This window comes from Exserohilum turcica (assembly GCF_000359705.1).
Source record: "Exserohilum turcica Et28A unplaced genomic scaffold SETTUscaffold_15, whole genome shotgun sequence".
In the NCBI taxonomy this organism is placed as follows: Eukaryota; Fungi; Ascomycota; class Dothideomycetes; order Pleosporales; family Pleosporaceae; genus Exserohilum; species Exserohilum turcicum.
The window spans coordinates 501,770-524,889 of NW_007359970.1; the positions used below are offsets into that span (position 1 = coordinate 501,770).

Consider the following 23,120-nt stretch of genomic DNA (forward strand, 5'->3'; position numbering starts at 1 on the left):
GCTTGGTCACAAAATTTTGGTGGAGTAGCTGCTAGCGCAACGAACCCTGACGTTCGCCGCGGCAATGACGACCGACCGCCCGCCCGCCGCCCGCCGCCGCCGCAATCCAGGGCCGGGGGGCCAGGGCCTTCATGTTATGCATAGCCATGGCCAGGAGGACAAGCGACACGACACGACACTCCACGCCGCAATCTGCTGCCCCTTTGCGACTTCGACCATGTATTCTAGCGCCCATGTCTGCTTCTGCCAAGACTCTTTATAGATACCCCGTTTTCATACCCACCCTGTATTGGCCGCCCAGCCAGCAACCATGGCGGAAGAGCAGCCGCCCCAGCCCAGCGTCGAGCCCGTGTCGAGGCCGTTGGATCTCATGTATGTGGCGACGGCGTCGCAGGACTCGTGGTTATACTTACACCATGCAGCCCCGTCGTAATCAAAGAAGCCGCCCTCGATTCGCCCACGTTCCGCGCAACCGCCGTGCATTACGGCGACCAGATCGAACTGATCGAAAGATGGCTCGACGCCTTCATCCGCGCCGCCTCGAAGCTTGCAGCCGAGTGCAGCAACATGCAGGCCCTGGTCGACGCTTATGTCCAGACGGCGCATCCGCCGCTGCAGCTCTCCGAGGCGGTTGTCGACCATGACTACACAGTGCTCGCCCTCAAGCGCTTTGGCGAGGGCGCGCGCGAATACTGGAACAGCGCATTGCGCTGCATGAAGCGGGCTGAGAACACCATGTGCGAGCCGTTGCGGGCCTTTGTCAATAACGACCTGCGCATGCTCAAGGAGGCCCGCAAGAACCTCGAGTCGACACAGCGCATCTTCGATGCAGCCATTGCGCGCTATGCCGGACAGATCAAGTCAAAAGAGGCCTCATCGCTGAGAGAAGACGCCTTCCAGCTGCACGAAGCGCGGCGGGCATACCTCCAGGCCAGTATGAACTTTTGCGTGCTGGCGCCCCAGATACGCCTGACGCTCGACAAGCTACTCGTCAAGGTTGTACACGAGCAGTGGCGCGAAATGAAGTCCGGGACCGAGTCAGCTGCCAAGGGCTTCACCATGTGGACGTCGGACGTCGAGCGTGTGCGCGGCTGGAGCAAGGAGATGGAGAACGGCGAGCGCGTCTTCAAGAGAGAACTGCACCTTGCGCGACAGCAGGTCGAGGGCGCGGCCGAAGCAAGCGCACGACCATCGCGAGACCTCGACTCGTATGCTGCCTCGACAGTTCCCTACCTTGGCACAGCGCCCTCGTCTGCGAATCTGCAATCGCCCGCAAAGCCCGACCCCGGAAGCGAAAAGGCCGAAAAGCAAGGCTGGCTGTTCCAGCGCACAATCACGGGCAAGCCCGCCAGGACCTACTGGGTCAGGCGGTGGTTCTTCGTCAAGAACGGCATCTTCGGCTGGCTCACGCAAGGGACGCGGTCCGGTGCTGTCGAGGAATCTGAAAAGATTGGCGTGCTGCTCTGCGGTATTCGACCGGCTTTTGCAGAGGAGCGACGCTTCTGCTTTGAAGTCAAGACCAAAGATACCACCATTCTCCTCCAGGCTGAGACGCAAACCGACATTACACAGTGGATCTCCGCGTTCGAGGTCGCCAAGCGTAAAGCGCTCGAAGATACTTCAAAGGATCTCTCTGGCACTGGGTCCATTGACGCCGCATTCTCCATCAGCCCACCCGTAGCCCCTGAATTTGCCGCAAAGACCTCTGATGGCGAAGATGGCCTCAATCTGGACCGCGCAGAAACTCTTAATCCCCAAAGCAGCGATGGCCTTGCCGTACGTGGTAGTTTTGATGTGACGTCTCGGCGCGCCACAGGACTCGAAGGCGAAACCACTCGTCGTGATCATACGGCGAGGATCATGGAGAAACTGGACCTTACGCGAAAATCAACAATAGGCCCTCAGCTGAGCGGGAAAGACGCCTCTGCTTCCTCGAGTAGCGGTATTGCTAGCCTCATATCCGCAAGCCTTGCTTCAGCTAGCCATAACATTGTGCAAGTTGGTCAGGTTCCTGCCCCGGCACCTGGGCTCCCTGACACTCGACTAGTCATGGGACAAACGCTCCCGTATACGACTATTGCGCCTTCTACACTGGCCAGCCCACCAGCACCGACAAACCTCAGCAAAGCCGCTGTCGCCGTGAGTGGTGAGCGCGGCCTAGGTAGCGGCCGATCAGGCAACATGCCGGGTGGGCTCATGGCCAACTTGTGGGGCTCAGTCAACTGGGGATATGTTAATGTGGGAGGTCACGAAGATTCTCCGACCCGCGACCGTAGCCGGTCTGGACCCCTAAGCCCAGTAGACGATCTTAGCACCGAGAAGATCAAATCCGCAAATGGGCCAACCGCCCCAGCTGCCGTAGTGCATCGCAAGTCAGCTAGCTTGGGCGGGCCAATTCCCGCTCCCGCCAGCGAGTTGGCTGAGGAAGAGGAATTCCCGAGCTGCTATCCTCTTGCTCTACGTATGCAGGATGCCCAGTTCCGCATACTGTTCCCTACTGTGCCACGATCAGAGAAGATGGTCCTAGTATTTCGCGCAGTGTGGAATCCAACCGACCTGCAAGAGTTCCCAGGTCGTGTCTACGTTACAACCAAGAACATTTACTTTTACAGCAACCATATTGGTCTCGTTCTCGTTACTAGAATCAGCATGGCTTCCATTGATGAAGTCACGGCTGCCCCCGGCAAAGACTGCGATTTCTTGTTCCTTCATTTCAAGCCCACCGCAAGAGAAGACGGCTCGACCAGGATTACCGTAAAGACCTTTCTTGAGCCTCCGAAGCTGCTCCTGCGACGTCTAAACTTCCTCGTTCGCAATGTTGCTTCAAGCAACCAAACCCTCGAGGAGACAATCAAGACTCTGATCAAGTTTGAATCAGATGAGAGCCAATATTCAGCGGGTGAAGAAGGTTGGGAGGATGTTTCTCCAGACACGCCCATGGATCCAGCATATATTGGCAGGAATTTGAAGGCCAGTCTGCGCATCGACGGCAACTTGTTTGGACCACCTGGTGCCACTGTGAGTAGGAGCGCCACTAAGTTCAAGTTGCCGAATCAGGCTGTAGTCTTTTCTCCTGCTGGCATGACGCAAGTCGCTGTGGAGCGGGAGTACGACATCAGCGCAAAGGGGTTGTTCCACATTCTCTTCGGTGACAAGAGCGCAGTCTTCCAGCTGCTATATCGCGAACGAAGCGCAACGCGTGTTGTGCAGGGTCCATGGACTGCAAGCGAAAACAGCCTTCAGCGAAGGGACTTTGAGTATGAGATTGCGCAGCCAGGAAAGAAAGATGCAATCGTCATAAACGACTACCAGGTCATAGAAGTGCTAAACGACCACCTCTGTTACGTCGTGTCTGACCGGAAGACGCCCTGGTATCTGCCTGGCCACGAGCGCTTCGTACTTGTGAGCAAGATTGTCGTCACGCATGTCTCCAAAGCGCGGTGCAAGCTTGCTGTTCATACAAAGGTCGACTGGAAACGCAACCCGCGCTTTGCAAAGAAACTCATTGAGCGTCAAGCCTTGCAGGACATCGAGCTTGAGGCGCAAGATCTGGTGGATGTGGTCAACGATCAGATTGCAAGACTTGGCCACAACAGAACCACGAATAAAGTCATCAGCATCTTCGGCCAGATTGGCACGCAAACCCAAGCTTTGCAGCTGGATGTGCAGGACATCCCGCCACCCAATAGACCTCGCAAGTTCAAGTTACAGCCTCAGACCACTGGATCGTTTATTGCGCAGTACATTGGCAATATTGTCATCAGCATAGTCTCGACTGTTATGAGCTGGATACTAGCAATATGTGCTGGGCTTGGCAAGGTGATTTCGGCGCACACTCTGCTCTTTGGTCTTTTGCTGTTCAGCGGCGGTGTTAATTTCTTCTACACGTCGAGAGACGGCTGGACCTGGTGGCATGAGCGAGGCGCTGCCAACTACATGGCGCGATTGGGAGTTGGGCCATCGACCACAATGACACGCTCCATCTATATTCGTGACATTGAGGAGTCATTCCTACACACGAATGCTACAAGCATCAAACTGTCAGCGCCTGTTCCCAGCACTGACAACCGATGGTACGATTACACCTTTTCACCGTCTGAACCCGACTAACTTTGCACAGCCACCAAACATTTACCACACTCCTCCACGATCCGTATGCGACAAGCCCGACACAAACCTTCTACAAACCCTCAACACACAGCACACAGCGTCTCCATCGTACTCGCCAGAAGCTCGGCTCGCACCGCCACGACCTGCTCGTCGCACTGCGCGTCATCAACCGCATTGAGAAGGAGGTGGTAGAGGCAGAATACGAGAACTGGCTGCTTGATGAAACCCACAAGTGTAGCAAGGTCGGAATGCTATTGGAAGGTGCAGCTAGAAAGGGCAAGGAAAAACAGGTAGAAGAATGGGTCAAGGGGTACTGTGGTGATTGCGAGAAGAGTTTAAAACTGGTTGAAGAAGAGCGGAGGGGACTTGCATGAGTTTTGGGGGTGGATTCAGTGTGTATACGTACGTTTATTGCATAGCGTGGGTTGAAAGCATATAATCAGTAAGCCTTTTGATTGTTAACTTGATCAACGGTGTTTTCATATCGTATTGCTGTGTCGGTGACCCTTGGTGCGTTAACTCTGGTTACACGAGGTCTCTGGTAGCCTTCGTTCCTTTCACCTGTTTGCTCAACACCGTTTGCATAGTCCTTTTAGGTTCCCTTCACTCCGTACCGGTCTCACCGTGAGGCGCTTGTTTTGACTCGTACACTATTTATTCCTGCCTTCCATTTTTCTCATACACTCGCCCCCAAACCACATCAACAACAACTCGCTTTCACATCCTACAACCATGCTCAGCAAGCCACTGAGTTGCAAGCTATCCGGCAGCGAGATCATTGTTAATGGTGATCTTCGCATCTCATTTCGACGTACCATCCGAGTGCCGGACAACCACCAGGTGTCTTACCTCCCGCCAGACTTGGGTGCATACCCTCTCAAGGCGGTTGCAGACTACGGCGAGAAGATGCCGTCAGACATGACCATCAAAGGCGGCGTATTCTTCCCCATGTACCGTAAGTGCGGATGCTTCAATATGTCACTGGGATCTACTAATTCAGCCTACAGAGTCTGAGGCCATGTGGATCAACTTTGAGTGCGGCGGCAGTCAGGACTACATGATCAAGATCTATGTCGGTTGTATTAATGCTATTTCCGGGGAACCTGCAGTCGAGGATGCGGGTACCGAGCTGCGGCGCCAGGCCCGGCTCGCGAAAGACAAGGGCGAAAACTCTGGTGCTTCGTCACTTCAAGACTATATCGTTGTGCCGGGCCAGAAGTGGCTGGATGGCATCGCGGACTCCAACGGCACCATTCGCCAGTTCGTGGCCATGCCTTTTGGTAGCGGGCACTCGGTTGAGTCGCAGATTACGGGCAAAGACGCTGCTGGTGGCATTCAGTTTGAGATTACGCCATACGAACCACGTCCCGCCCCGTCTCTGCACAAGCACGTGTCTGGGAGTGTTTTGAAGCCCAGTGTTGCGGACCCCTCATGTACCCAGGGAATCTATACTATCTGGGTAAATTCACTCACTGGAAAGAGGATCAAAGTGTGCGTAGAGGGAACCGATACTATCGAGCTCATCAAACGCCGTATTCAAGACAAAGAGGGAATACCTCCGGACCAGCAGAAACTGGTTTTCATGGGCGCCCAGATGCAAGGTTTGTCACAAATGGTGCGCAAAAGACGGAAATTTGATTAACAAGAGCATCAGATGATCTCGCGCTTGCATACTTCAACGTTTCCCAGGTATGAACAATTCATTTGGAAAAAAACCAAGTACACGCTGATGTATTAATCTAGGACTCTACGATCCATCTGATTCTTAAACTGCGCGGAGGAGGGTTCTGTCCGGCACGACAGATGGCCATTGCCGCTGGCGGAAAGATCAAACAGAGCATCGTCCGCGACCAACTGGGCGAGGCATGGCAGAGCCAGCGCACCACCGTCTTCAACGTGCAGATTCTCAACTCAGCCGTCTACAAGGAAGTCACTGGCGAAGATCCCCCCACGAAGCCGCTAGACGTCGAGACGTACAAAGAACACGGCCTCCCCTTCTACGACATGTACGAGGGGCCAAGCGGCGTCTCAGGCGACTTCAGCATGGTCAAGTCGGTTGCGCAGATGGATAAGAAAAAGGAAGACGTCGTCACGCCGGATGTTGTTGAGATCAAAACGACGCCAACTATCCAGCAACCCGTCGGTCTGACTAACCGACCGGTCCTCTTCGCGAATTCCGCACTGTTGGCGACCTGAAGAAGGAGAACAGCAGTTGCCATGTCGTGGAATTTTAATCGCATTACCTTGAGCCTGGAATCTCTCATTCTGACTCTGGCATCTACAACGACGGCGACGCAGTTCATGCGTGAGACTAAAAGGGAAGTTCAGATATATATATCGAAGACATGTGTTCATTCAGGAATAAAACATGGATAGAGAGTGTAGTCTGAAAGGGGGGCATGCATACACACCGATAGCCCCTCTCTTCACATGCAAGACAGAGAGGATCCCCATAGAATCACGAAAAAGAGACTCATTTTGCTTTTCTCAAGTACATGCCATGACTTGTTTTCGTTTCCTAGTCGCCATCTCTCTTCTCACATGTCCTGTTATGCCGTCTCCTCCACTCCGGCCAGCACCTGTTCCTTCCTCCACGAGCGGACGTGCATAACATTCGTGACACCTATTCTTCGCCATTTAACCTTTCTCGAGAAAAACGCGAATCTATCGGTACTGCGTCGTTGAATCATTAGCCCATGACCATGTCTCTCGTCTCTCCGCTTTCCCCCTCCAATCGCATATATCCGCTTTTAAATAAGCATCTCCCTCTCCTCTTTCCCTGAATTACAAACAAAGCCCAAACAAAAACCACCCCAATGACAGATTTTACTATAGATAAAAAGAAGAAGAAAAAAAACGTACCTTGACAAACCCGATATCCTGCGCCTTCTCGCGGAACGCCTGCCGACTCATATTGAGCCCGTATTTGCGTATGATGCCGGATTTCTTCTTGTCGCCTGTAACGACACTGTGTATTGCAATCTTTGTGTTAGCCAAAAAAACCCCCCTCTCTCTCTCCCTTTTCAATTTTTGTTGTTTTGATGCGGGACAGAAACGAAGGATAATAGGGTCGGAGAGAGGATGTGGGTGGTAGAAAGGGAATGCGGTGAATATGAAATAAGAGGGGAGCGGGGGGGGGGGTTGAATTGTTGTCTTTGTGGTTATGAATAGTGGAATTGTACATGGGAAGTAGAGAAGAGAAAAAGGATGATTTATTGTACTGCACTGCGCTGCATTGCAAGAGAAAGAAAAACTTACCAGCCTCGAGACCCCTTGCCGTAGGTGCGTGGGCGCGAGTACCAGACGGATTCATGAGACATGGTGTTTGTGTTGCGTGGTGGTAGGAAGATATTCCGAATCGCTGTGGGAGAAATAGCTGCTTTTCTGTTTTTTATTTTCCCTCGTCATCAATATTGGGATTTGTGTGTGCGAGTGTGTGCGAGTGTGTGCGAGTGTGTGGTAGTGGTAGTGATGGTAGTACCTTGTTGGTCTACTTGCTGATATCACGGTACTCTCGCGACGAGGGGGAGAGTGTTGCTATTGGCTGTGGCGGGGTTACAGAGTATGTATTTTTCATTATTATCTTCATAGTTATCAAGTTTGGGTTTCATCAAAGAAAGAGAGGTCGTGGTGTAGGTATGCTGTTGTTATGGTTAGAATGGTCGGGTCCTTGCATGTGATAGTGTTGAGCGTGTGGGTTTTACCAGCGGCGCAACCACCACCACCATCATATTTTCAACCTTTTCCCAGCACCGCATTTCTCAGACTACACGAAACTCGGAATACTTAGCACTGAGTCTCGTCTACGTCACACTTTCGTTGTTGTTATTGTCTTGGCACTATCCACCTGTCAAGGAACAAAGTTTGCGCATCCGACACTGGCACGACAAAAGTGCACACATAAGCGCGTCGTTTCAAACCCCCCATCCCTCCGGTAAACACGCAAAGCCAGGAATGTTTATTCTCCTCCCTCACCCACTCCCCATGTTTCCAATAATAGTCGGTTACACATACAGAGAGAGCGAGAAACACTGAAACCGTATCCGTATCTACTACGACTTTGAACTCGCCACACACAACACAATACAGCACAAAGAAAAAGAAAAACGTTCAAGCCCCATACCACACAGCCAGCGCTTCTCGTAACAGTTTCCTGTCTCGGTAAGCACATAACTCCCGATAATAGCGAGTGATAGTCTCCCCCCCTACTGTGTCACCCCCCTTCTTCCGCTACCACTATATCAGGTAAGAACAGGAAGCAAGAATAGTCGCACACACCCGCCTAATCCAGAAACGAACAGGTAATATAGCCGAACGATACATAATGTAGATAACTCACTATTCGCCCAAGCTAAACTAAGCTAGTGATATACAGCGGTGTTTTCTTTTGCGGTGATGGCATAACATCGGAGGGTCCGTGTGGTGGTGGTGGAGAAGAAGAAGAAGGCGCCGCGACTTTTTTTGTTGACTGCTTACTTACTCACTTACTTACTTACTTACTTGGATACCTACTTTTACTAGCAAGTACTTAGCACACTCTGTTCATGACAGGAACCGCTGTCTATTCCCCCCCCCCTCTTCTTTCTCCTGTCTCTTTGAGCGACTCCACATGCGGAATGGGGGTGATAGTAAGCCCGTTGTTATGATGCCATGACTGGCGCTCGATAGCCATGTATGCCCGACCGGTGATTTTAATCTGTCTTTGTTTCGTTGAATGACGTTTTTCGATGTGGTCCTTATCACGTCCAGTGCTTTCAATGACTCGTTTTTTTTCTTTCTTTCTTACATGGAGAGACCTGCTTTGAAGGACGAAAAGAGAAGAAGACTAAGCCACCCCCCTCTCCCCGATTCACTCATGTCACGTGCCTACCACTCCCGCCCCGGCTGGGATTCCTAATTGTCGCGAATCGCAAGAGGGAGCTCTCTCTCACCGCCGCCGCAGAAAAACAGGCTAGATATACTAGACTAAGCACTTGTGCCAAAACCATACTCCAGATGGTCTGGAGCGCGCTTCCTCAGGAGACTTTGCCAGCATCCACAGAGTTGTTTGAGGAAAGGCGCGTTGGAGCGGTCTCGGTACGGTCGCGGTGCATTATCGTATTAAGAGACGTCCATCTCACACCTCCATGAGGTCTATGCCGGGCTGGAAAAGAGGCAGACACACAGTACTAACAGTACGGGTAGTGGGCACGAATGGGACTCTTGATGTTCGCGATCATCGAGCAGTGGGAAAATCGGACGGGCTAGATCCCTACCTATTATTTTGGCTGGACGCAAACGGGGGCACACCGAGGGGCTCGTGTGGTTCTTTTTTACATGGATGATAGCGCCTCAGCGAAAGTACTTTACTGTACTTAGCGGGAACGTGGCTGACAACGTTGGGCGCGCGCTTGGACAGAGCAAATCAAGCCCCCCCCTCCCCCCCTCGCTCACCCTTCACCGTCCGCGCAAATCCTCCGATACCGAGTTCGGCGCTTAACAGGCAAGACGTAGGGGCCCCGTGAGGCGGGCGTGCAAGCCCAGAACATCGCCTGAGTACCTATTCATAGCGCGTGCCCGGGGTGGCCTTTTCTCAAAAGCACGAGCAGCAGGCATATCTAAGTAAAGTAGACATACATACGGTGTACGGTGTATGTATGAATGTATGCATGTATGTATATATCTAAGTAGTGCATTTGCACTAGCAATGCCACCCACACTACAAACATGGGCACTATACGACTCACGGTCGACCCGGGCTTTCCAAATAGTTTCGCTACGTAGCACATCCGCAAGACTCGTTGCTAAGTAAGGCATTAGCAAGCAATGACTTTGCCAGTGCCAGAACGGCCCAAGGCGCTAGGACAGCCCGGCAGCGCAACCCCCCCCTCCCGCGGGACAAGGTCTTGTTGGACATGACTGTGAGTTTCGGGAGCAACACCTTAACTGAGCCTGTTAAGCCTCTCTCCGCCCGACAGACAGACGGATGGACAGGACGCACGAACACCCAGAGGACAAATCATTCCCCACCCGCGCCCACGAGCAACGGTGGATGACCCACACCGGGGGGAGGGAAGCATGACAAGGTAGTATGTAAGTAAGGCTTCCCCTTCCTTCTCTTTTTTTTCCCCCACCAACACGGGTTCCAGAACCTTGCCCTTGACGTGGTTGCAAGGTGGGCGCTCTCTCTCTCTCTCTCTCTCTCTCTCTCTCTCTCTCGATTAGGGCTGGCCGCAAAATCACCGAACCCGCAACATGGCAACCTCAATGCCGTTGGCGGCGGCGGCGGCGGCGGTGGGCCTGAGATAGCAAAGGAGATTACGATGTGCGCATCCACCAAACCCCCCCTCCCCCTTCCCTTCCCCCATTATCGACAACCACATGTTTGCCTAGCCACGTTGTCCCTGGCAATAATACACAGGACTTGTTGATAATGCCTCCCTGACTGCAATGTCATCACATATGGCTGCCCATGGGAATCTGGCGGGAGGAAAGTATTGAAACACTCTGGGAGAAAGTGCTAGACTAGGCGTGGTAAAGTGTCCATGCCGTTCCACTCAGCCTCGTGTTCTGTCTCTCGGGGAGACAAAGGCCATGTCGCCGGCGGCCGCCGCCCTCTTTCCTCTTTTTTTTGCCATTCCTTCTGCCCTCCCCTTCCCGGCGGCCGCTGGCGCGAGAATCTCGGGACGTTCGGCAAAGGCGTTAGATGGGGGGAGCGGCAGCGGCATAGGTGGACCAAGTCTTGCATACGTTGGGTAAAAAAAACAAACGGGAAAAGGGAAAAGGTTGCGCATGTGTGTAAATGCCGTTTTTTTTGTGACGACGGCACACACACACACATGCTGCCGAATGATTTGCGCGCGCGGGCGGCTGAAAGGGAAAAGCCGTATTTTATCGCTTCTCAACGAGTTAACGTTACGACGCCACAGATGCAGTAACGATGTTACCCGCACGTTGCCCATCTGCACATACACACATGCACACACGGCTCCCCTCTTGCCTCATCATCGTCGCCGCCAGCCGCCGGTCGTCGTCATCATCGCTGTCTGTCGTCGTCGATGATATCGTCACCAGCCTTCCCTTCTCAAACACCGCCCCCCCCCTTTCGGGCAAAGAAAAACAGGGCGTGTCGGAGAACTTTATTCTGATCATCTAAAACGTCGCCTTTTCCACCCCTTCGCCCCCTCAACGGCCCCCTTTTGTCGCATTATTCAATCATTGGGGATCGAGAAGTAGACGAGCGAGAAAAAAAACGCTCTGCATCGTCCTGCGCGCATAATGCAAAAGGTATGTAGGCGTAGGGGGGAAGCCTAAGGGGGGCTAAACGACCACTACGACGGCGGCGGTGGCGGCGGCGCAGGTACCAGCGGCCCAGATATTTTTTCTTGACAGGAGAGGGGGGCCAGAGAGAGAGACGGACAAAGAGAAGAGAGGGGCAGGGGGGGGGCTGTTCCCAGACTAGCTCGACATGGTGAAGAACGGGTGACGAAGCGGCGCGGCAGCGCGAGTAAGTTATTAGCCAGGAACACGCAGCGCTTGGCAGGCACACAGCATGGATGGGGGCCCTTTCGTATTCGCCCGGCTGTCTGTGTCTGTCTGTGTGCTGTGCTGTGCGGTGCGGTGCGGCGGCGAGCGACGGCGACGAGCGAGTGGTTGCCAGCCCGCAGGCGTCATCTCCGCAGCCGCCTCTCTCGTATGCTGATGTTTCTTTTTTTTTCTTTCTCTTCTTTCTTTTGCTCTTCCTGTCAGCCTTGTCACCCGTGCTGTTCTTTCGTCACACACGGCCCTCTCCCCCCTCCGTCATGGGCGGCGCTCCCCGTTTATTCCTTGCTGCTCGTCTTGGTCTTCTGGTTGCTCGTGTGTCACACCCAGCACATGGGGAGTAAGATCGTCGTTTGTGGCGCAACAGTCCCACTGACACAAGCCTAAATTTGCGTCTTTTAATCGTTAGTTGGTTAGCTAGTTGGCTGGTTCGAGGGGGGGGAAGGGAGGGCGAAGACATTTGGCGATTGAGCTGCGAAACTCCAACTAATTGGCTGCAGGGCAGACGCTAAGGGATAGCGCGAGTCAGCGTCATGGCGAGAATCCTACTAAACCGCTGGTAGACTGGTACACAGACACACCCATGTAAGCTGCATGCACACTCAAAATATACACGCAGGCAAAATGGGACAAGGGGGGGGAGTTGGCTCGTGAATTCGTAGATCTGTGATTCGCGGTAGATAGATAGACAGAGAAAACAACGCTACGGCACCTGAAAAGTGAACAGGGAATGTAAAGGGATTTCTAGTACCATGTAGAGATACAAAGGAGAAGCGAAATATAGTTCGAACCAGCGCATTGTAGTGTATACGCATCACGTACTGATGTTGGTCTCCAAGCCGCCCTGCCACATAAGAAAAGAGAATCGAAAGCCACCCAAGCGAAAATGCACATCCCCTTTTGGTTCCCTCATGATGCTCATCATCATGCTGCTTAGGCGAGATCGCAGCACCAGATGCCCTTGAGGTTGTTGCAACCAATCTTGCTGTAGGTGGGGTTGGTGAGGATCTCGGCGTGGCCAGTCTGGCCCTCGTACGCCCAGCCTTCCGACATGGCCTCGCAGACACCGTTGAGACCGGGGAGGGTGGGGATTTCGCAGAGCCAGCCACCAACGAAGACCTTCTTGAAGCCCTCGAGAGTGTCCTCACCGGGGGCAAGGACCTGGCCGTAGGTGCCAGGGTTAAGCTCGTGCCTCATAACACCGTTGCCGTCAACAACGACCTTGTGGGCGTTAGACTCGAGCAGGTCAGACTGTTCAAGGGCCTTGAGGCCGAGCTTTTGGCGCCACTCAGCGACAATGCCCATGTAGCTGTCTGCGCTGGGAGCCTGAGGAACTGGCGATGGGCTGGGAGATGGGGCGGGAGCAGGAGTAGGCGTCGGGCTCGGGCTCGACGAAGGCTGGACTGGGGGAGGAGGAGGAGGAGCCTGGTAGACCGGGCTGGGAGAGGGCTTGACTGCCTCATAGGCGGCAGGAGGGTTGGCGGGAGGAGCCGAAGGGCTGGGGGTGGGAGTAGATTCGCTGCAGCTGGTGGTTGTGGGCTTGGGCTGGCCTTCGACAACGTAGACGGTGTGCATAACAGTCTCAACAACAACGTCAAGTTGAACGTTGTCGCCGCCGGCAGGGTAGCCACCGTACGCAGGGGCGGCGAGCGCCGAGCCAGCAAGGGCGGCAATGGTGAAGGCGAGGGCGGAGCGCATCTTGTTGGATTTTTCTTGTTTGATATTCGGTGAAATTGAACTGGACGGGAAGGTTCGACGATCGAGTTTTTATTGATTTCAAGTTTGCTGAGAAAGCGATTTGATGCCGAAGGGCGGTAGAGAGCGTGGTGTCAAAGATTGACAGTGTATAAAGAGTGAAAGAATGACGTCGGAACCTGGAAGTCGCAGACCTGGGGTATCAAAGGAAGGGCTCCTTTAAACGAGGGGACACACTACATTTATACAATGTGACGCTAAGTCGCGAACGGGCGCTGTGCAGCGGATATGGGCCTGGAAATGAAAACAAGCGCCATCGCAGGTAAGTCCGCACACGGCCCCGTCCTCCGCAGATTTGCTAATGCCTGGAGCTAGAGCTTGTTAGGCGAGCATCTGATGCCAACCTCTTGGTAGGACGCTCGGATCCTTTCATTTTATCATCTTCCCCCCTGGGCGTGAAGGGCTCACGGTTGGCCGGGGTTTGGGATTCCGCAGCGGCGGCCAGCAGCATTGGCTGATACACCCACAGCGTGGGGATGGATGAAGCGCCTTGTAGCGATAACCGCACATCTCGCGTCCCACAATCACCAAGTGCTGCGTTATGATGCACTCGTCGCTTTCTCTGAGCGCTTCGCCCTCGCTGTGTTTCCTAGGCGGGGACATGACATGTGTCAGGGGTAACGACCGACAGCGATTGGACTGGCGCATTGGGCTTCTCATAAAACGCCCGCCACGGCCTTCCAGCCCTCAGGCTAGCTGGGAGCGGCTAAACGCTAACATGCTTGCAAGTGCGCACGTGTGTCGTGGCGGGTAGGGGTGTTCGTACCAGGCTGTGTTTCAGATATTTTCTTAGCTCGCCGTAATACACGTCGGCGTGGTGGCTGCTGAGCAACCTCTTTGTGCAAGTCTGGGTGCAATGTGGCTGTTTGTCGTGCCCACAGCCACTGCGCCGCAGCATCTTTCTGGCCCCCGTCGACCGTCCATGTAGTACTGCTGTCGCTCGAGATCGTCTTGCTGTCTGTGCCCAACCCCCCCTCCAAATCTCCATCGGAGCTGGATAAGAAAGTTGTGGTCGAGACCTGGTCGGGTGGCTTGTCAAAGTGGGCCTGACTGGAAAAACCGCAGACGGGAGAGCCTCGTTGTGAAACAGTAAATCATACGAAATATGGAGATCTCGGTTCGGATGCCCAACCATGGAGGAGGGGAAACATGCAAGGCGTTCCCCGCCATATAGTATAGTAGCAGCATCTTTTCGCCAAGGTTGTGCATCTGGTGGTCGCAACGCCATCCGCCACGGTCCGCGAGCGCTTGCTGGCGCTCACGATCCACTCCTGATGCAGAGCGTCGCAAGCATGACATGCGGAGACATCCGCATTGGGATAATCAAGTCGGTCTCTCGTCAGTTGTCATATTAGGTATACATTGCTATCCCGGAACGGCAAAGTAGCCGCATCGCAGGCAAATCATCCAAAGGGCCGAGATGAAAATTCAACGTCATTTCTCGACCCGAGGCTGCCCACACGGCTAGGTGTCGCGAAATTTCCGTGGCTGTTAATGAGGTATGGTGGGAGCGTGCCTGAGCCCTGTCTAATCTCTTACCTCATTACTGGCCTGTTTCCTCACTCTCGATCGAGCCCCCATGAAGCACCGAATGCCTGCCGTGCTTCAGGCCGTGTGAGACCATGCGAAACGTCATGTCGTAGTCTAGACACACCCGAGGCCCCATATCTTGCGCGTCCAGTGCACCATGATGCGAGGCCGGGTCAGAAACCCGTCTTTTACATTAGGTGTACATACTCTACCCCTCCTTTGCCGGTCCACAACGGCTGCTGTAAAATTATTCTTCTTCTTCTCTTACAAATCCGTTATAAAGACGTGGACGCGTGTAGCAGTGGTTGCGCGATGCGTCGTGTTCGTCGGCCCTGTCAAACCCAATGTTCCTTTGTCAGATTTCTTTGTTAGGACCCTTTGCCCGCCACAGATGCCACGACTGTGCCTTCGTTTCCTCCACCATAGCCAGGCTGATTGCGTACATGCGCGAAGCTGACGCAGCCAGCGCCGTTGACTGCCGAAACACCAAGGGAGATCAAACGCGGAGAAGAAAAGCTCCTATCGATTAGATAGCTGACCGAGGTGGCGCACTTTGGGTGGCATCATGGTGGACCAGCTGCTGCGGCTGCGGCTGCATGCCGACCTGATTGGCAGGTTGCTGTGTTCCTAGCCCACCTGCAAATCGGACCAGGCCGCAGTGTTTCAAAGCTTCAAGGTTTGCATGTTTCCGCGTCTCCCGTTGGCGGTGTCATCCAGTCTGATCAAAGCCAAGGGCAGCCCGTCGTTTACACTGGCCCAACTAGCACACTATGACGCGTGGAGTAGGTCTCGGGCTCGGGACACATGCCCCGGAAAATCTCTTCTGTTCATCCACCTGGCCAGCCGTCGTGTGTGAGCAGTCGCCGGATGGTGGGGTCATGCTGCTGCCGCTGCCGCTGCAGATGCAGTCTTATCAAGAGCTGAGGAATCGTGCCACGGCGTCTAGGCCCCCAACAATGGCGGGCAGGACGCGCCCATGTGGCGCCGGCCAGCAAGCAAGTAGTGGAAAGCGACAAGGGCAGAGTGCAGAGGTGGAGAGAGGTGCGAAGAAAAAAAATTCAGGTCTTCGTCAACAAGGTGGGCGGCATGTCGCATTCGGGCTAGCGTCTCGGCGCCGCGCCAGGTACCCGGAGACGCGTTCACGCATCCTGCCCTGCACCACCAACGGCTGCTGTCAGGTACGTGGCAATTTTCCGCCTCCAGTTCACCGTCATCCCACCGCCAGCAACGTGGGCATGTCTAGGTGGCTCTAGCCCTTGTCCCATTCTGCCCACGGTAGAAATCCCATTTTCTCTTCCGGCCAATGGCTCCCTCCCGACCCTACACCGTCGCCGATTGTTATCTTTACATGACGACCTAGACACTTCTAGGTTTGCTGCTAGCTGTAATACTTACACATGGCATGCAGCTGGCCCACGACTGACCGGTCGATGCATGTGCTGACTGCCTAGCCCATGGACTGCTCGGCATGCCCACCGATTCAGCATACCCAGACCACAAGTTCATTCGCCACAAGACTGACTCGACACGACGACAATGACATTCGAGAAGCTGTGTCAGCGTCAGTGTAAGCCTATGCGGCCGACATTCCACCTCCTTTTGCAAAGGGCGTGCCTGTTAGTTCGCGGCACCAGCTCAAAGGTACCATGAAAGAAAAAGCATGCCCAACAAATACGGATCCAGCAATTCTAGACCCAGGCATACTGTTACATCATACGCTTAGGCTAAGTGCCGCCTAGCCACGTACCTGACCAACCGGAGCCTGTATTCCTTCTCCACTTGCCATTTCCAAGCGCTGAGAAGACTGCTGCAGGGCGAAAACACTGCCGCTATCGCCGGACTTGGGCGACGTTTTTCTTTTTCTGTATGCAATGTTTCATGTAATATGCGGCGCTGCCTAAGGCGTAGGGATGAGTATTGGGGGCTTGAACCAGTCTTTGTTCCGCCGATTTGGCCGTGGACATAAACTATAAAGCACAACTTACACCCCATGCTTACTTGCGATCTACACACTGCTCCACGCCAGCTTATTCGCTCTTTTCGGTCGCGCTCGGCACATATTCTCTCTTTATTGAGGCTTTGACAGCTTCATCACATTCCCTGCAAAAGAAACCCACATTCCCTCGTCAACTGAAGATCACTTTTGCACTCATTGAGCCCGTTTTGATCCAAGCAAGGATATTCTTTTGAGCAAATCACGTCCGCTTTTACGCCAAAAAAAAACAAATAACTGTTTCCAAACATACCGACTCGACGTCACGCAACGACCACCATGTTCTCCAAGACTGCCCTCTTCGTGGCCCTTCAGGCTGGCCTGGCTTTCGCTGGTAACTCCATCGTCTCCAACCTCTGCTCCTACGACGTCTGGGTTACGTCTGTTGGCGGAAACCACGAAACTGCAATGACTCGCATTCCGGCTCGCACTCAGTACACCGAAGCCTTCTACCAAACTGGCACCTCGCTCAAGATCTCCAAGACTGACACCATTGTCAACGGAGAGCAGACCCAGTTCGAGTACACCATTGCTGGCGGCAAGATCTGGTACGACATCTCTTTCGTCAACTGTGCCAACGGCGAGTCCGCCACATCGTGCCCTGGACATGCCGAAGGCGTTGCCATGCACGGCAGCTCTTCTGGTTGCGGCACCATCGACTGCCAGGCCGGCAGCTACTGCCCCACCCAGGCCTACTATGTCCCTCAGCCTCTCCTCACTCTTGGCATCAAGGAGCCCGTCTTCGACTGCCCTACCTCTGTGGGATCCAACGTCGACCTTTACATGACCATCTGCTCTGGAGAGACTGCTCTCAAGAGGAGCATCGCTGGACGCGTTGCTGTTGACCTTGAGGGTTAAGCTTATTATGAGGCTGGTGGACAAGCATCTGTGATGCATTGCACTCGTTTTAAAATTTTCGCTTCTCAAGATACATACTTAGGGTACACGGGTGGGTGTTTTTTTTGGGGGATTTTGGTGTGGATAGACACAACTGACGACGTTATTCTTTTCTCACGATGGATTACGATTTGGAACGAAATGAAATGGATCTGTTTTTTTCGCACATGCTCAAAATTTTTTTAGCCCTTTGCATGCTTCCGACGTGAACCACCAAAGCTCCATGTCTTGTTCGTGTGATAATTTAAGCTCCTTCGCCCCCCAATTCGCGCTCATCGCAGCACAGCCTCTAATAAAAGAAAACGCCCAGCTGAAGTCCGAATAGAGGACGGATATTGCACCGCCAAAAGCAAATACCGCGTCGATCGCTTTTTCCCTGTGCCAGAGTCTGTGCATGCGTGCGCGCGTGCATACATACATGCATGCACGCTGACAAGAATACTCAGACATTATTTTTATCTAGCGAAAATCTCTTTCTCTCAATCTTTCCCACGGCTCGATACCGGAATTCACAATGTACCCAAAAATAAAAATTGATCATCCGTCTTTCCTCCCAAGGCACGCCCCCAATGCTTTTTTGGTGTGCTAAGTAACACTAAAGATGATATCTTTGGAACAGCGAAGCGAGCTAGATGCAGCCCCTGCGACGAAAAAAACAACAACAGCAACAGCGATAACGACGACGAACCAATCTCACTTTTTTTTAACTTTTAAACACTGGACACTCGGACCCCACGTCTCCACCTCTGTACATGGTGTGCAGGGAAGAAGGGGGGGGCTTTAACCGAGAAGTTCTGGTTGCTGGGTTGGATATAAACTGCTGGGGTTGGACCGGGAGATAGGCGCTGGGTTTCAGGCTATACGGGCGAAATTAAGTAAAGGATGACCAGTCGTTTGTTTTGCATAAGGACATGGTGGGAGGGGACAATGGTAGTTCTCGAAATGAAACGTGAGAGGAGGAAGGATGCAAGGAGAATTGGCCAGCTCTTTGGTGGGGGGTGGGCATGGGAGATGTGGATGGTTGATGCGTAGCTTCTCGGCTTGCTGAAGCAAAAGCTTGATGCATAATATCTAGGAAATTGGTTCAGGTATGGCGTATGCATGGTAAGATATTGGTGGCAATGTCGTGGTTTTGAACGAAGTTGGTTCTCGCTGTTGTTTCAACAATACAGCTTAGTGATGTGTTATCCACGACGATGACCTTGCATGGGCTTTCTTTCTTTCTCATGTGCCCTACGACGTATTACAAAATCATTTTGAATCGCTCAGCTGGTGAAAAAAAAACTCAACCCGCATCTTGTCCACCAGGGAAGCTCTGTTTAGGATTTTCCATCGACCTAGTTGCTTGGATATTGTATCACAATCCCCTCAATACGCATATTGGAGCTACGATCGCATACTACAATTGCTTAAAAAAGGTTCGGAGGAGCACTATTAGAATCAATCATACCATGGTCGGAAAACTGCCGTGAAATGGCAAACAATACAGTACGTAGCTCAATCAACTCCACCAAGGCACTCCTTGGCAGTCGCACTATACTTCAACTCGCACGGACCCAACTAGACAGCTACGTCAGTAACAGCCGCGTACTCTACACCTAAATTGGCTAGATTGCCAGAAACACAGCTCACGTCGAACACAGAACAGCCTCATATAGTCGTAGTACGTCGTGTCGCACACGCTGCACATGGCCACAACGCAATTTTTCCACCAATAGGTAAGCTTCCATGCTGGAAGAAAAGAAGGGATTTCCATCCTCAAGCATGGATGGAGCTTGGACTCGACGTTCGGATTGTGAGTTTCTGCCCTACATCAAGCGAAACGGAGGTCGATGAGGAAGTTTACAAAGCCTACGCATTCACTTATGGACAAGCCCTGAATGGTGCTTTCTGATACTCAACGAATCCTCAGCGTCGCCTTTTTTTTTCTCAAACACAGTACTGAGTGTTGTAGCTATTGGTATACTAGAAGTAAAACAAATAACGAAACGATAATGTAATATGCAAGATAGGTTGAACTGGTTCCAGTGCAATCGCGTGAAGAAAGACGACAGGGAAAGTAAAACAAACAGCTTTTCCAGCATTGTAAACGACATATGATTAGAAGAGAAAAAAAAACAGGCTTATCAGACGCATACGACTATCAAGATACAAAGAGAACTTCCGCGGACACAGGTACACAGCCACGCCATACACGAGTTCCACGAGACGCTACATACTGGCTTCACAACCAAGCACCCTTCCTCAGCTTCACCCAACCCAATTGTCCCTCTTGTCAAGATTCAGAGTCATATGACACGCCTACAAAAATCCAAGACCGCCATGTACGTAGCTAGCAATACAAACAACACCTAGGTGCACATACACACCCTCTTACCTTTCCCCTCACACATCAACCAAGCCTCAAGCTCTCCTCCCACAAGCCCCCCCCTCCCCCTCCAAAAAAACCCCCGGATATCGCACATCCACGGCCGTAACACAGCCTGCCACTACGCGGGTACATAATGCAGACATGGGCTGACAGGTGCTTGAAAATTTCCTTTTCACGTGCGTGGGGGGAGCGAGGGCGCTCAGCATCCCCAATTGGATTCTAGGTGCATGATTTGCCTGCAGATGGGCTGGGGCCGCCCCGAATTCCCCCCGTTACAAACTTGGACTTGCCGTGCTGTCGCTAACAAGCAAGCGATGGATCCATGTCGTGCATCACTGGGCGGACGGGCGGTGCGGAAATGGAATGTATGTATATGCGTGGAGCTGGGCTGGAGGAAACGGGTTGTTTGCAACAGGAGAGTGTTTGAGCCGACTTTCTGGAGGAAGCTGGATTGTCAGCACCGATGTAGGAAGGGCGCAGAAAGATTGCCACGTAGAGGTGGTATGCGAGGCCCGCTTTTTATCACGAATGCAAAGGAACGGGCGGACCAGGGTTAGCTTGGCGGGTTGGAAATTCAAGGCCGGGGTGGGGGAAGAGAAAGGGTCAAAAAGGGTTCTCGATACGGAGATGCGGCACGTGAGGCTAACAGAGTAGAATAAGAAGAAAAGGAATCGATGTGGCAATCGCCATAATGGCCATGTATGAATGTGTTGCGAATTTGATTGATTGTTGCTGTGCGAATTTCAGATAGCCTCCCAATTTATCGACTTCAAGACACATTATGTATTTTACCCCTCCCCCGTGGTACATAGGAACAGGATCCGGTTGAATGAAGAAAACGCCTGCAACTCCTCGCGAAACAGAATCGTGATATCGTGGTCTCGTGATCGCCCTGAACGCCAAATGCTTTGCAACAAAAGGATATCGCTTAATATCGCCCGACGGAAACCTCGCCCACAAAACTGGGATGTAGTTCGCCTTCTTCAGGCGGCGTGTCGGGTGCCAGCCCGCCCTGTGCACTCATGCTCCTCCCTGCTAGACTTCCAGCCACGCTCGCGCTGCCGGACCGTCCGCCATCGAATCGCATCCTCTTACTGCTGCGGTCCATGCCCTCGAGCTCTTCTCTTAGACTGCCAACTTCCTCTTCCTTCTCTTTCCATAGCGCAAGTACGGCTTGCCTCTCCTCATGCAGCCTCGCCTCTTCAGCTTCCTTCTCTTTCCTAATGAGTTCAAGCACTGCATCTCGCCCTGCTTTCGCTGCGGCCTCGTCTTGCATGCTCGTGCCCGTTGAACAACCAATCGCACCGAGTATGTCTCCTTCTACTGACAGGATAGGCACACCGCCGCCAAGTGTGGTGAAACGCCCCGAGATGTTATTGCCAATGCCAGATGTTGCGCTGCCAGGCCATGGTGTCTCTTGGTACGCGGAGGTGGGAATGCGGTTCCCAGCAGCGGTAAAAGCCTACAGGGCGAAGATGTGGTATTAGTACATGACTCGCATGCTCTTTCGCACATATATGACTTACCATGTCCATGGCGGTGTTTATTGAGGTTATTTTGGCACCGTCCATTCGCGTAAAAGACAGCAGATGGGTGTGTGCATCGACCACTGCGATGCTCCTGGTAGCAAGTCAGCACAAACAACGCTGCCATGATCATGTGTTTGTGGAAAAGAGGGGTCGTACATTGGAACGCCAACCTCAATCGCATGTTGTTCTGCTGCTTGCAGAGCAACCCGCGCACCACTTTGGGTCAGCGTGGGCAACACTGTGATTGCGGAAGCGGTTGGTGCCATGTTGGGATACGGATAGCGCATGAGCATGGGGAGGGAGGAAAGTAAGTACAGAAGAGCAACAGGTGGTAATGAGATGCAAGGCCAACCGAAAAATAGCCGCGGTCTCGTGTTCCCCAGCTCTTTAGTACGTCCCCAGTGTCGGGTATGCGGCTAAGCCGTAGCAGCTCGGTACGTCCTTTTAGGCAGGCCAATCTCCTGAAGATTGGGGACAGGCTATCTTGGTGATAAGCCGGCCGTGTCAAGGGCACCTATCCAGACGCTCATGCAGCAGGGCCGCGGATTCACCAGACAGAAGTGGAGTAAAACGGCGACAAGCACCAGCTTCGCCTTACCCCAGACTAGGGAGGCTCTGAGGCCGGAGCAGCGGGCGACATGCTCTGCTACCATGTCAGCGTCTGTTCAAGTCGGAAGCACAGTGCCGTTGTGGAGCGAATTTTTGGTGGGCGGGTTAGCATACCCCAATTAGGCAAGCAATATGCGATGTGGACGGGCGAGTTGGGGCTGCCCGAACCCTATGGCTGGGCATGATAAGGTCGAATATGATAATGGGAACTCTCCAGCTCGGAGCCAGCACTGCGGAGATGGCGTGAGCCGCACGGAGAGGCAGCGGAGCCGTAGAGTCAATCGTCCCGCGGCTGGGTGTACTGGAGTTGATAGGCCCAGGACACACGGCGGCAGCGGGTGCTGCTCAGGGATGGCAACAGAAGCGAGGACTTCATGTCTGGGTGTATGTACAGCGTCGGCGGTGTTGCGAAAAGCCCGGAGGCATCCCCAGGGCTGCCGTCATGGTGCAGCGTGGCAGGTGGTTTCGTGTGATGTTCCCCATGAGTGACGATGCACATGGGCGATTCAGCGCTAGCTCAGGGCGGGACTAGCAGCAAAGTGCGGAGAAACTTTCCGAGCCAACGTCGAGCACTCCAAGACTTACTTGGCCTTGATAACCGCTGCCACCGTCAAATCATCGGTGTAGACTTTCTCCTCACATGCACCTCACTTCGATACTCGCCGAGTCAAGCCAGGCCGACTTGTGCGTGTACATCGCATAAGGGTGGAAACGCCACCAACCGACGCCTCATGCGAGAATGCATTCCTCTGCCGGCTTTTGGAATCATATACATGGTCTCTCGGCCTTCCGAAAATCAATACCT

At 53.2% G+C, this 23,120-nt stretch overlaps 7 protein-coding genes across 7 annotated transcripts; 4 read left to right on the plus strand and 3 right to left on the minus strand.

Annotated features, from left to right (window-relative positions):
• Window positions 1-310: 310 nt before the first annotated feature.
• SETTUDRAFT_176568 (uncharacterized protein) lies at window positions 311-4,514 on the plus strand (the record flags this gene model as incomplete). Its single annotated transcript, XM_008025709.1, has 3 exons — window positions 311-372; window positions 423-4,073; window positions 4,121-4,514. 3 exons carry the CDS (start codon window positions 311-313, stop codon window positions 4,482-4,484), a joined length of 4,077 nt encoding a protein of 1,358 aa, XP_008023900.1. The 3' UTR covers window positions 4,485-4,514.
• Window positions 4,515-4,842: 328 nt separating this feature from the next.
• On the plus strand, window positions 4,843-6,306 carry SETTUDRAFT_38540 (uncharacterized protein; the record flags this gene model as incomplete). The annotated part of the gene is made up of 4 exons (XM_008025558.1): window positions 4,843-5,065; window positions 5,118-5,711; window positions 5,765-5,799; window positions 5,854-6,306. 4 exons carry the CDS (start codon window positions 4,843-4,845, stop codon window positions 6,304-6,306), a joined length of 1,305 nt encoding a protein of 434 aa, XP_008023749.1.
• Window positions 6,307-6,774: 468 nt separating this feature from the next.
• SETTUDRAFT_27302 (uncharacterized protein) lies at window positions 6,775-7,430 on the minus strand (the record flags this gene model as incomplete). The annotated part of the gene is made up of 3 exons (XM_008025518.1): window positions 6,775-6,783; window positions 6,973-7,078; window positions 7,369-7,430. The coding sequence occupies 3 exons, from the start codon at window positions 7,428-7,430 to the stop codon at window positions 6,775-6,777; spliced, it is 177 nt and encodes a 58-aa protein (XP_008023709.1).
• Window positions 7,431-12,269: 4,839 nt separating this feature from the next.
• On the minus strand, window positions 12,270-13,516 carry SETTUDRAFT_168373 (uncharacterized protein). The gene has a single exon (XM_008025710.1). It carries the CDS (start codon window positions 13,327-13,329, stop codon window positions 12,565-12,567), a length of 765 nt encoding a protein of 254 aa, XP_008023901.1. The 5' UTR covers window positions 13,330-13,516; the 3' UTR covers window positions 12,270-12,564.
• A 3,369-nt stretch (window positions 13,517-16,885) lies between these two features.
• On the plus strand, window positions 16,886-17,988 carry SETTUDRAFT_168374 (uncharacterized protein). Its single transcript, XM_008025711.1, has one exon. The coding sequence runs from the start codon at window positions 17,189-17,191 to the stop codon at window positions 17,765-17,767; it is 579 nt and encodes a 192-aa protein (XP_008023902.1). The 5' UTR covers window positions 16,886-17,188; the 3' UTR covers window positions 17,768-17,988.
• Window positions 17,989-19,279: 1,291 nt separating this feature from the next.
• On the plus strand, window positions 19,280-19,700 carry SETTUDRAFT_38543 (uncharacterized protein; the record flags this gene model as incomplete). The annotated part of the gene is made up of 2 exons (XM_008025559.1): window positions 19,280-19,294; window positions 19,371-19,700. 2 exons carry the CDS (start codon window positions 19,280-19,282, stop codon window positions 19,698-19,700), a joined length of 345 nt encoding a protein of 114 aa, XP_008023750.1.
• Window positions 19,701-21,105: 1,405 nt separating this feature from the next.
• SETTUDRAFT_107518 (uncharacterized protein) lies at window positions 21,106-21,972 on the minus strand (the record flags this gene model as incomplete). The annotated part of the gene is made up of 3 exons (XM_008025712.1): window positions 21,106-21,639; window positions 21,704-21,797; window positions 21,863-21,972. 3 exons carry the CDS (start codon window positions 21,970-21,972, stop codon window positions 21,106-21,108), a joined length of 738 nt encoding a protein of 245 aa, XP_008023903.1.
• Window positions 21,973-23,120: the final 1,148 nt, after the last annotated feature.